Source organism: Aythya fuligula, chromosome 1 (genome assembly GCF_009819795.1).
Source record: "Aythya fuligula isolate bAytFul2 chromosome 1, bAytFul2.pri, whole genome shotgun sequence".
NCBI lineage: Eukaryota > Metazoa > Chordata > Aves > Anseriformes > Anatidae > Aythya > Aythya fuligula.
In genome coordinates this window covers 85,831,445-85,844,805 of record NC_045559.1, presented here as the reverse complement: position 1 = coordinate 85,844,805, position 13,361 = coordinate 85,831,445, and the positions used below count along the sequence as shown (strand labels likewise).

Below are 13,361 nucleotides of genomic sequence, written 5' to 3'. Positions count from 1 at the left end.
TTCCTTCCCTGCACTGCCTGCCTGCCAAGTGGGATAGCAGCTTGACATGTCCTGTTGCCCACAGCTGCAGGACTCCTGCGTGGCAAGGAGATTGTATGAGACACAAATATTGAGCTCCCTTTGTACTGGGTTAGCTTTTCTCCTGGTTAACAGCCAGCTCGGGAACTCGCTTAATCTTACTTTTGACTTAGCTGACAGTATTGAAGATGTTATAGCTGGTGTTTCCAATCCAACCTACACAGATGTTTGTCCTGAGTCAGACTTTCAGACCCATAGTGATGGGAAAATAGGGAAAAGGAATTGGCTGAAATTGCAGTGAAGCACAGTGCTGACTGAAGTATGGCCAGGTCTGTAGTGCCCCTTTTGCTCGATATCTATAATGGAAATGCTGGGGGCAGTTTGAGAGTCTCCTCTTGTCTTATTGCCAAGTCATTGATAGACTCTGTGGCACAAAGAATACAAACATACTGTTTCTCATACAGCACTAATAATTGGTTAAGGCTAACACAATCAGAGTTCAACAGACGTGGTTTTCTGTCCCACTGTGCATGCCAGTTGCCATGGAAAGCAGGAAGAACAACCCAGGCATTTTCCTAAAGGGAAATCGCAGTCATGAAACTGGTAGGAAAAAGAGTCAAGTTCTGAGTTCAGCTGCTGAGTAGGAAAAAAAATAATGTATTTCATTTACCCTAATGATTCCTCTATTGTTTGGGGGGAACAAGAGCAGGCTGCACTGCAGATATGTCCAAGAAGGCTATAACCACAAGAACATCTGCCTTTTTTTACTTTTTTGGGGGGTCTTTTTTACTCCACAGTAGAATAATGGACACATAATGTTTATATCCACACTACATCTCAGAGATTAAATCAATGAGGACTCTGCAAGAATCCAGAGAACCAGAAGACTTAATTCTTTCTTTTTTTATTTTTCTTTTTATGTTTTTACTTATCCTTTATATACTGACAAAAGCGCATACATGAGGCACCAAAGGCTTCATGGTTAACTATCTTGTTCAGCTTCTCTTGTTCACTCTACAAGTGCTGGGATCCCAAAGTATTCCTGCTCCATACTCTCTGCTGCTCTGCATTATTGCAGACAAGGCAGAATTCTGCAGGACCTGTACTAAATGGTAGGACATTCTCAGGTTGGAAATGAGGAGACATTTCTTCTCAGAAAGAGCAGTCAGGCACTAGGACAGGTTGCCCAGGGAGGTGGTGGAGTCACCATCCCTGGGGGTGTTCAAGGACAGGCTGGACACGGTGCTTAGGGACATGGTTTAGTGGGTGACGGTAGTAGGGGGTGATTGGACCAGGTGATCCTGGAGGTCTTCCCCAACTTTAATGATTCAGTGATTTTGTGACATGATTAGGCATCACTGAAGCATCAGCCTGGTAGAACTAGAAATAGTTAAAAAAAAAAAAAAAAAAAAAAAAAAGAATTTTACCTTTGGAAATTTTAAAGTGTTGCCAGTAATGGTACTTCTACAGAAGTCTCCGAGTCCTCGCCATTTTCAGAGCTGCTGAGCAGCTGTAGCCCTCATAAATTCCAGTCAGAAATATGTATGATCAAGGCCTTAACATTCACCCCCACAGTCAAAACCCAGACAAGCACAGCTTAGTGCCCTGGCCACTCACACAACAAGAGAAGGGCTCTAACTCCATGTCAGAGGAAGACAAATGCATTTACATTGCATTCATAAACCAAATCCAGGAGAAAGAAAATATTTCAAAACATCACTAGGGCACAGATCTGTTTTTATAAAAACTCCAGTTTAATCTCATGGCTGAGACCTGGCAAAACATCTTTTTTTTTTTTTTTTTTCAATGTTGTTTTTCTTTTTTCTTTTTTTCTTTCTTTTTTTTTTTTTTTTAAGCAATAAGGCACAAAGACAGGCAAGTCCACACAGAGAACAAAGCTTAAAAAAATACAATCCATCAGGGCTAGCAGGAGAAATAATCAAAAACCAGAGCCAGCGGGATGGGGACAGTCCTTTTCACAGTGTCTGACTTCCAACCTTTCCCTTGATGTGGCAGCAAATAGTGTTTCGAAGGAGACCAGTGTCTGCAAGAACAATATCCGAGGTCTGGGCTGCTGCATGGAGCCCTCAGGAAGCACTTGCCTCCTGCTGTTCTTCCTTTCCAGGCCTGTGAAAGTCCTGCTCCATCTCCAGTTGAACATAGTGGCAAGCTTTCCATTCCTTGCTTGGAGCACAAGTAGTTAACACCAAGCCTTTACATTGATTAGGAGCGAGAAAAAGCTAAACTGAATTGGGATCAGCTACAGCTTCTCCCCCAGCCCTAGAGGTTATTTTCTAGAGATGGAGAGAAGCAAGAGAGACAACTGCAAAACCTGGGCATGCCCAAAAGGGACTATGTGTTCCAGCAGATTGCTTGTTTTCAAGGACCGGGGAGAAGCTTGTGGTAGGAAGCCAAGTCAGTCTTTGCACTCTGGTCTCCCCTGATGTCATCCTTCCTCTCCCAGGACAAGATCCTGCTCAGGAAGGCAGATTCAGGCCTTCTGCCCACCACAAAACAGTCAGAACTAATTAGCTTCTCTGCGGGCAGACAGCCAGTTGATCTCACACTTTCAGGGCTAGAAAAGTTGCAACATAAAACAGTTCCACGCATCAGCCCAAGTTTCACAGATGTGCAGGATTCCATTTAGACAATTCCTTCATTTTAATTACATTTCCTTTTTAATATATTTATATAAAATGTTCTTTTATATATATATATATATATAAATTTAACACAATATTCACCACTACAGGCATTTCAGAATTCATTAGGAAAGAAAATAGACTTTGATTGCACCTTTTGGACTCCAGGTGAGGGAAAATACTGCAGGGCTTTATGAATGCCCTCTGATGCAGACCTACGTTCCCCTGAAGCTCTAAAGGTGAAAAAAAGAAGTGCTTCGGTCTTCCCGCAGTAATAGCATAGGATGGGCAGTCCAGAGGAATGTGGCTTATAAGGTGAGATTGCACACTCATTTCTGCTTACCCTCTCTCCAATAAGGCAGCTCCCACACAGGCTAACATTAACCACGTCCCTCCTTTCCATCAGGGGTTTCACCTCTTTGCCAGCCCAACCATTTCACACTGAGCTATGCTCCTGCACTGAACAGAAGCTGCACAAACCCACTGACGACATGCGAAAAATAAGTGAAATTAAGCCACCTCTCTCATTTCCCACCGGTAGAAGGCCACAAGCAGCAAATGCTTGTGGTACAATGTCATGATTGAGACGGAGTCCATCTGCAAGTTTAGGGGTGGCCTAAAGGGGACAGTCCTAAAGGAGATATTTAAACATCCATAGTCCCAGGGAATTAGATTTTTCTTTTAGGTCTCTGAAATGATCTTTGCAAAGCTGCAAACGATGTGATAGACTTTTTAGGAAGATCCTTTCTATAGTGCCAAGAACCTTTGACTTAGATCTCACACAAACCTTCAAATACTGGGCCAAGCCCATCTCCTGTAACACTGTCCTTTCTCTCTCAATGCTTCACAGAAAAAAAAACAAACAAAACCAAGGAACAATCAAAGAAACAATATCCTTTCGTAAAACCTTGTGTTTTCAGGATCATGCTGGAGAGCAGGAGTTTGGTACTGCCCCAAATACAACTGCAAAACCCCAAACCTCAGAAAACCTTCTGGTCTCAGGTTCAATCTGCTACTGCAGGGTGTCAGGGAACAGCCTAAGGGCCCTAAAGGGAAGATGACGTCAGGTCTGATCCTGGGGCTGACCCCAGGAATGGCTTAGTAATGTGGCGTCTCAGGAGGTTCCAACCACACAGTCAGCACCACTCAAAAGTTGACAACTTCTCTTTCCTGGCTCTGTCCAGATATCAAGCCTTGGTTGTTGAAGCTGACTGCAACTGTAGTACCAACACAGACCCACCCTTGATCATTAGAAACTGCAGAAGTTTGGGTCTGGAGCTGGGCATAGTGATATTTGGGCAGTAAAGAAATTGCTCTCAGCTCTGAAGGATCTGGGGCCTTATCTCTTCTCTCGTGACACGAGTCCACTTGCAACCATAAAGCTATCATGATGGGCCTGCATTCTGTCCACCTGGCTAGGATCTTGGAAGTTTGATACAGCAGCTGCAGGTCGGATCTGAAATTGCAAATACAGCTCTGATCAAGCTAGAAAATAGAGATCTTGTTGCAGAATCTCTGCTTAATTAAAATCCAGGACCTGGATTTGAGTTCACATTCTGAAGCACCTTTAAAAATTACAGTCTGGATACAGATTTTAGTCGAGGTCGATCTTGAATATTACACATAATTTTCTAATAATTTTCTCTTGCAGGAACTTCACCAATTATGCCAAAAGCACTCTTACTAACTGGAACGCTGTTAAGAGTTGAGGCAGTGTATTATATACAAATTGCCAGACCTCATTTCTTGTTCGTAGATCAGCTTATATGAGATCAAGGAGGAAAAGAAAGAATGGTTTTAAGGTGCCAAGGTTTCATCACATTTTCTTTTTCTTTTGACACATTACTTTATGAGTTTGGCTGGCTCCATTCCAGGTGCCTTGGCAGTCGCAACTAGGAACTGAGAGAATATAAATCCCTGCCCAAAGTAAACTGTTTTATTGACGCCAAAAAATCTGGGCACCATTTCCATTACTTTTGCTCTCTGTAAAGCCTCACCACAATACCTCGTACCACACCTTCCAAAGTCATTTGCCACTACTCCAGCCGTGGTGTTTAAAAGCTTTCCCATGAGGCAGTAGGAAAGCACTTGGATGCCATCTCAACGCAACACAGAGCTGTACTATGAGGAATATGGAAAACTGGCAAGCCCCTGGTTTTAATGGGAGGCTGCACAGGCATTTTATGATCTGGGAGGAGGCTAATAGAGTTGTCATGAAGCTGGATATGCTGAACTGGCTGTCCACAGCTTGCCCAGGTAAAGCAGAGGCTGGCATCTGTGAGACAGTATGGACCCAAACAAGAACTCCAGGATTAATATTCTCCCTCAACCAAACTGACAGCATGGGCTTAGTCCTTTGCTCTGTTCCCTCCTACATTGCATTACACACAAGTGGGACGTGCAATGGGGAGGATCAAATACAGTAACTTGTTACAGAGACACGCCCTCTTGTTTTTTCGCGCTCCCTTTGGATATGGCAAGATAAAATTCTGCTGAAGGTGTATTCCTTGCATCTGTGTGCCCGGAGCTTCTCAAAAGCACTCTGTCACCTCTCCCCTTTAGCAATCAAAGTGTGCAGACAAAGCAGTGAATAGACCAGGCCCTCCAGCCACAATGACACTAATTAAGTGACACGTTCATGACAGACCAAGAGCTCATGGGCTGAGCTTGTGTGTTGGGTTTTACAATTTTAAAATTACAGTACATTATGAAAGAAGCCCTAAACATACATCCACCGGGAAATTCCGACTGATACTTGTGGTGGCTATAGCACTAACTACCAGATGCCCAGTTACTGCTCAAACTATAGCCCATAATACCCATCAGAGAGCCTACAAACTCATACACCTCCACGAATGATGGGCCCTGCAAGCACCATTACAGGGACAATCTCAGCGCTGGTAGCAACACCTGTGTTCCCACCTCCTCCTAGCCACTGGTGGCATTTAAATCTCAGAAACAGCATGGGCTGTACCTGCCTTTGCAATCACCCACCGTCACGTACCAGGCAACAGATGAACCTGCAGTTAACTCGGAGTTAGAGGCTTTATAAAGGAAGCTTTAATTCTATTCCCACAGCAGCTATTGCTTATATGAACATGTATTTGCCTGTAACGATAACGGCCCTTCAGGAGAGAGTTTAATTCACTTCAAATCCCCCTCTCAGGATATTGTTTGCGATCTGTTCTACAGTCCCACAAAGCATCCTCTTTACCATACCCTCAATCAATTTGAAAGCATTGAAGGGCAGGGAGGTGAAAGCCAGCCATGCTCTCAAAGAAACAACATAAAATCGTAAGGAACAAGAAGTTTGAAGGAGGAAGAAGCACCTGGGGACATGCCACACAGTGGCAATGAAAGACCAAGGGTCAAAGATCCATCAGTCAGGGTGCAGGAGGGCAATAGCCCAAGGACATGCAGATCAGAAGATCCTCTTGGTTTTCTCTGCTGTAGGCAGTGTGGAGCACAGCTGGAGATAGTTACAGAGGTGTCACCTGGCTTTAAGCAATGATGAAAATAGTTGATACTGGCCTTTGTTATGACTGTGTCTTCACTTCCATTGATAGCAGCCTGAGAAGTCTCTATCAATGGACACTCATTCTCCAGCCACACAAATCTTGCCTACCAAAGGAAGGTGTGGCTGAGCACAAAAAATCTCATGATCAGGACTTGGAAGACTGACAGAACAACTGGGCGTTTCCAGTCCAGCTTTCATTCCACCTTACACATGGTGGAAAGATGCCATCTTTGATGCAGGAGAAAAGCTGGAGGCAGTGCCCTCAGGTTGCATGTTTGCCACTGGAACATCCTTGTGTAGCTCACACCCTTTGTCACTTGCTCGTGCCAGCTTCACCTTCCTCTTCAGCTATCCCCAGCTTCCTACACTGTTTTCTTACACTCTCCAAACAAGACAGCAAGACAGCAGAGACAGACAGCCATGGTCCTTCAATAGCTGCTGGGAAAATATAGAAAGAGGCCCCAAGCATCTAAACTTACCTCCTCAGCAGATGTTTGCCCCTGCACCCCGGGCTGCAGTTTCCCCCCACTCTGTTTTTTCAGTTATTCTGAGATTTACTTTTCCTTTTTTTTTTTTTTTTTTTTCTTTTTCCTGTAGAGAGGATGAGGCTTCCACAGGGCTTGTTAGATAACAAGAACGAGGAAAGGCAAGTTCCTTGGGACTGGTTTACAAAAAAGCAAGACAGTGAGGGACTACAAAGGGATGAGAAAGGGAAGGAAAAGCAAGACAAAAAGACTGTGAGCAAAATGCTTCGCAGGAAATGGTAAAAGATTTGGGTCCTCCTTGCACAAAACAGTTACAACAACAGCAAAATGGAAAGAGTTGGTCTTGGTGTAGACACTGCCATCCCATCCACCACAGAAAAGGAGTAAGGGAGGCTGTTGCTATTCAATCTGCCTCCCACTTCGTCCATCCAGAATCACAGAGCGCCTCTGTGGCTGGTAAAAGCAGCTGGTAGAAGTCTCCAGTCTCTGGCCATTCTTGGGGATGGTCATTTTGTTCCTCAGAGTCACCCCCTCGGGCGTTGTCCTCGAAGTCTCAGACAGATCGCCACAGATGGGGCTCGAAGAGGTGGTCTGAGTGGGGCTCCTTATGGGTGATAACAGCACCCTGGAGTCTGCTGAAGAGGAGGGGTGGTCCATAATGGGGAAAGGGGGGCTGAAGAGAATCAAACTCTGGGGCCTCCCGGGCCTAGATCTATAGGAAGGCTTGGAGAACCCCGACGGCCTCTCCATCTTCGAGGACTGTGGGTTATCTTCAGCCGTCTCCCCCTCCGAAGTGCGCTTTCGGCGCAGAACGGGGGCATCCAGGGCAGGGTTATGGTTGGATTGAGATGGCTCCAGTGAAGATCCAAGGCTGCTGTGCCAAGGGCAGGCTGAGTCCTTTTGAGCTGGGTCGCTGTTCTCTTTCTCCGCCTTGGCTTTCTTCTCTGTCTGCGGGCTCTTGGGGGGCTCCAGGTGGCCCCATGCCACCCGCTGTGTCTGTCTGCCAGCCTGCTTAGCTTCTGCCTCCTTCTTCTCTGCTGGGGGAGCAGCATTTTGAGCCTGCAGGGGTTGGGGGATCTGGGTGTACTGAATCTTCGGTGGTATCACAGGCACGGCTCTAGCCTGGCACATCTTAATCATGAAGGAGGTTCTCACCGCCGACACGCTGACAGGGGCAGAGTTACGACGGCCGGTGGTGGCATGGGCCACAGCCAGGTAATCCAAGTCCAGATCCACGTGAGCGTTGAAAGGAGATCCCCAGGGAACACCTTTACCCACAGCAGGGCAGGCAGTTGGCAGGGATGGCACAGAGTCACTGCTTTTCACTTCCTTCTGCCCACAGAGGTGGTGCCCAGTGGCAGAGGGCAAGGCCAGGCTCTCAAAAGTGAAGAAATCTGGGGCTGGAAGGAGTGTATCCAAGTTGAGGGACGACGGCCTAGTCTTTACTTTACGAGGTGTTTCTTCACCTTTATTACTCAGACCTGATTCAGTGGCAGAGCACAATGCTTTGGTAACGGCATCTCCTCCCAGGGCAGTGTCTTGAGATATGGGCAACTCCTCCTTTGTGTTCTTTGTCTCTAAAGAACACTCTGGGGTATTTGGGTACGACAAAGACAGCTCGAGCTTTGAGCTCCAAGGGTTTTCTTTGCTCGCGTCCAATTTTTTCTCCTCTGGTTCTGAAAGAGGGATTCTGGAGGGTTCTTCTTGCTTAGCTGGTGTTTCCTCCCTGTCATGGGGATACCTCAGCTCTTCAGGTTTCAGAGGTTCTTCTGGAAGACTTGTGCTATTCTCATCTTGCTTAGCTCTGCCCAAACCAGAGGGGAAGATGGGCTGTGTTTTGGGCAGCTCACAAGATGCTGGCAAGATGTCACTGCAAGGTTGCTGCTGCTCAGGGGCATCTATGAAAGGGAATGGGATAGTCCACAGACTCATCACCGTGTCTTTACTATCCAGGGAGAGGCTGCGACTGAATCGTGGTCTAAGAGAAAGGCCTGTCTCTGATCTCTGACTCTGTGGCTGAAACTCTGGTATTGTCTTCTCTTGAATGTCCTTAAAGGTGGGGGAGTGGAGGGGGCTCGTGACCCACTGATGATCCTCCCATGGCTCCACAAGTTCTAAGCTCTGCACGTTGTCTGTCCAGGTATCCTCGTCATCCTGCTCACCAGCTTCATGAGTTCTGCTAACAGCATTGCCCTCCTTCAGCTCCTGGATTCCAGCTCCACTCAGCTCCTTGGAGGAGAATGCATCCCTTCCATCAGCAGGCATTATCTCAGGCTTCTCCCTTTGAGTATGAACTCTGGTATGACCCTCACTTTCCTTCTGCAGCTTGCAAGTGCTATCTTTTTCTTTCTCTGGCTCTGAGCAGGCTCCTTTGGAAAGAGAAAATGTATCTATTGGGGGAACCTCAGTAATTTCTGGTTGACTATGAAGCTTCCAGTCCAGGGGAGGAGTGAGACATTCACTCATGCTGTCCTCCACCACTGGGTGGTGGTTCTTTGGTATGGCTGCACCAGTCGGGACAGTACCCGGTTTGGGTAGGGCTGGAGCACAGCTCTGCTGTGCAGCCACATCAGACTGGCAGCTGTGGTGGCTGTCTGGTCGTTCCATGTTGCTGGCACCAAATAAAGGCACCTGAGCTGTGGTCTGTGGTGTCCCACATGCAGATTTCTGCTCAGACAGGGTTGGGCTTTGCCCTGGGCCAGAGGAAAAGCTATTTGTTTGTGCTGAAGAAGAGTCAGAAATTGGGCCTGTCTTGGGGACAGCTGCTGGCAAGATCAAGAGCTCTTCTTCAGGTTCGATGATTTTCAGTTCATGCTGTATCTCTGGCCACAGTGGTTCTAGAAGAGCATTCACTGGGTCCTCCTCAGTCTGAAAAACAGAAGAAATGCCATGATCAGACAGCTCACAACTTACCAGTAAATATGCTTCTGTTTTCCTCATACAGCCCTCTTAGGACAGAGTGGCTCCTGGACAAGCATATTCATGGGTACAGAAACACACACACACACTGCCACTAATCCACCGAAGGAAATACTTCTACAAACAAGTAGGTTTATGAAGAAGGTCTGTGATGCAGCCAGAATGAGGCCTGGGAGGATGCACTTGGAAGAGTGAGGTGAATGAGGAGCTGGAATGCCTCAGCCCATTTCTCAGCTCTTCCCATTCACTTGTCCTCGCCAGAGGTTCTGCACTCCGAAATTGCACTCTAACTGGAACGAATAACCTGTTTAAGAATATATGCCAACAGATCTTTGAATAGATGTCCAGAGAGGAGTATATCCGTAAGAAACTTAGTGAAAAAGCTCTGGTAGAGATACAGAGGAGATAGGGGAAAAAAAAAATTAAAAAGTGTCTAGAGAATGGAATGAAAATGAAAGGTTCAGGCTGTACAGATCAACAAAATGGGACAGCAAAAATAGAAGAGGATTTCAGAGACCCTGGGTCAAAAGGATCAGACACCTGGACAGTCTCACATTTGGATAGTCTCACAGCAGACAGATTGTACCGACTGCAGGCATAGTTACAGAAAGAGAAAACAAAGAAGAGACAGTCGGTTGTTGCATAAAGCTAAATCACCAAATGCTCATGGGAGCAGAAGTGAAACTAATACATGGTCAATTCTTGACCCTACTTAGCCTAGGCCATGGACTGAGTTTTCATGCCTATGGACGGACACACAATGAAATTTTGAACAGCCTCCCAGTCACCACCATGACATTGCCCCCAATCTTTTTTTCTCACAGCTTCTTCCTTACCGCGTCCCTTAAGCGTGGCGCCTCCTCTGGCTTAGCCTTCTGGGTATCCTGCTGGCCACAGCTGCCTTCTGGGGAGATGTCCTTCATCTTGAGCGGCCCTTGCTCTGCCTTGCCTGCAGGGAGCAGCCCTGCATGAACCTCTGAGGCTGGAGTTTGCTCCAAGGTGGGACTTTGCTCTGAGGATTGCCGGAGGCTGCTGCTGCTGCTGGTGCTGCTGCTCTGCCCACATAACATCTCCTGATTTTCTGCTGCGGGCTGTGCAGTTTCTAATGTCTCGGGTTTCCTGGCTGCCACCAGCTCCTCCGGGTGAGAGCCTGGATCAGAAACACAAATGAACTTTGTAACGACTTGTGACCAAAAGCATGTGCCTGGCAGTGCTCCCTGAAATGAAGCAGTGCAATTTTGGCCCAGCGAGAACAAAGAAAGCTGCAGAGCTTCCTCTGGGCAGAACAGGGCGTTGCTGTGAGGACAGCCACCTCCTCAGCCCCAGTATTCGTCTGCAGCTGCCAACGCCAACCCTGGCACTGCTTGGCCTCTTTCCTGCCACGAGATCAGGCTGGAGCCACCTCCACGCCCCTGCAGCCAAGCATCAGGGTACCACCAGTAGCCCAACATGGGCTCCACACAGCTCTCCACAACACACCTTTACCTCGGGCTGCTCCCGTTGGCAGGAGAGGTCCCGGTGGCTTCTCCTTCTTCTCTGGGGCCAGCTCCATCCTCGTGTGGCTCCCCGCTTCCAGGGCCGAGGGGCTGGGGCTCTCGGGCACCAGGGCAGACAGCTCCTCCAGGCTGGAGAGGGAAGGCTTGTCCTTGGCAGGCACGCGGCACGGGGTGCTGTTGGCGCTGATGACTGCGGACACCCGGAGCGGGACAGAGACAGCGAAGGGCTCTGAGATGTTCAGGGCTTTCCTCTGGTGCCGTGGGGAGGCCTCCAAGGGGAAGAGGCTGCTGGGAAAGCCCGACTTGGTGGCTGTTTCGGAGGTGTAGAACATGCGGCTGCCTTTGGGGCAAGTCTGCTCGTTTTCGGCGTCCTCTGCTGCTCGGAAGACCTTCAGCTGCTCAGGGGGTGATTTTGCCTGTGGTGTCCGGCAAGGAGCTTTGTCTCCACTCAGCTCTGAGCTTCCTTTTGCCCCCATGGCAGATCCTTCCCGCTCCCACTCATTCTCCTTGCTAAGGTCGTATGAGCTGCCTGTGCCTCCAGTCCGCATTTTCATCACCGGGACGAAAAACCCTCCAGTAGTCACCGCCCGTTTGAATCTGCTCTTTTCATCCTCCCCTAGAGGAGGGAAGACACAAGGCAGTCAGTGGGAAGCAAAGCACTAGCAGCAGCCTTTCTCTGCAAGGAGCCCATGTTCATGCCTCCAGGAACGGCTCCTGCCCTTGGTGAACACCCACATTTCCTCAGAGGGATGGGGACTGTCACCCTGGGACTCCTTCAAACTGGGCAGGCAGGGCTGAATGGGATGCCCTCCACTGGAAATCATCCAGGACTTTTATTAGAGGCCACTCTCAATCCGAGGCAGCCAAGTCTAGGGCCAGCACACATTGCCCACAGAGATCATAGCTCAGGGCTTTCTTGGTTTGTTGCGAGTATTTTTAATTGCTTTATACTTTTTCTTGTAAAAGGGGACTTTGCACCCAGCAGAATAACCAAGAATGAAATCAAGGCAATCCCACTGCTAATAAAGATGCAGCTAGGCACAGTGATAATTCTCAGGTGCACGCACAAACAAAAAAGATGCAGTTCAAGGTTAAAAATGCATGCACAGAAGGGTGAGGGCACTTGTGAGCAGCTGTGGCATAAGCACATGAGGATATACAACACGGTGAGATAAGAAAAGACACAGACCACAGCATATATGCAAGCTTGGGGGAGAGCTGAGAGGGCAGAGGTGCAGCATAGGCAGTTGATGTCTCACCTTCCACTGGCAGGGAACACAGTGAGTCCATGCTCTTCGCAGGCCGAATGGTTGCTTTTTCTGTGGAAAATGAGTTTTAGAAACAGGCTTCAGATCCCGCAGCTTTGCAGGCTTCAGCCCATAAAGAACAAAGGCTGAATATAGACAGACATGCCAGACAGACATCAAAGTTATTTTCCGTTTCCGAGCGTTCCCCCTCTGCATCTACACCATGCTGCTTATTACCCACAACACTTGTCCCCACAGCTGGGGATCCACTAGTGCTAACAACAGCTTTGCACCTGCCAGACATGTGGAGAGCTATACTTAACCCAGCCAGTCAACACCATCCTCACTCTGTAGCAGTTTGACATCCCTGTCTTGTGCCATTGCCCTCCCCGATCATGCCAGGTTGTTGCTTGTGGGGACTTTTTAACTAAACTGGCATAAACGTCTTCCCACTTCTCATTCTTTAGAGTTGGGTTATTTCCATGTTACATTCCCAGATTCTTGCTTGTAAGAGCATGCCCAGCCTCCAGCAAGCACACCAGGAAATTTATGTGGTCAGTAAGCCACTTATTCCCTGATCATCCTCACTGGACTTACTTGTCCAAAAATGATCTGCCATTTGTCACCAAACACTCTACAGGTCTGTTCCTGAGAGGTTTTGGAAGCATGTGACTGTTACTGCTCTGAAAGGGGAGACGGAGGGGAAAGTAGCTGGCAAGAACAGCAAGTTAGTTTCTGGCAGCACCAAAAAGGATCCTGGGAGCTCTGGAAAACGTCTGGGAGCAAACTTTGCTGTTTACGATGGTGCACAAAGTAGGCAGAAAGTGAGCAGGCTTGTTGGACTTTATTTGTTTATATAATTGAGGCTTCTGGGACTTTCACATGAGCACGGGAGAAACTCCAGCTACCTTTCGCATTTATATGGAGTCCTGGCTACCTTTCACATTTATAGGGCATGATGTCTTGAGCACCAGCTCTGCACTCCCAGAGGAACAGAATTCAAGCTGCAGAGCTCACATTTTATGTGACTTGCAGAC

At 47.8% G+C, this 13,361-nt stretch overlaps 1 protein-coding gene across 1 annotated transcript in view; it reads right to left on the bottom strand.

Annotated features, from left to right (window-relative positions):
* Window positions 1–1,753: 1,753 nt before the first annotated feature.
* The window catches only part of ARHGAP31 (Rho GTPase activating protein 31), a 58,852-nt gene continuing 47,244 nt past the window's right edge, over window positions 1,754–13,361 (bottom strand). The window contains exons 9-12 of the mRNA XM_032207652.1: window positions 12,337–12,396; window positions 11,067–11,693; window positions 10,418–10,731; window positions 1,754–9,530 (exon numbers count right to left, since the gene is read on the bottom strand). Of these exons, the coding sequence (XP_032063543.1) occupies window positions 7,062–9,530; window positions 10,418–10,731; window positions 11,067–11,693; window positions 12,337–12,396 (3,470 nt within the window). The 3' untranslated portion in view covers window positions 1,754–7,061. The remainder of the gene's footprint in view (window positions 9,531–10,417; window positions 10,732–11,066; window positions 11,694–12,336; window positions 12,397–13,361) is intronic.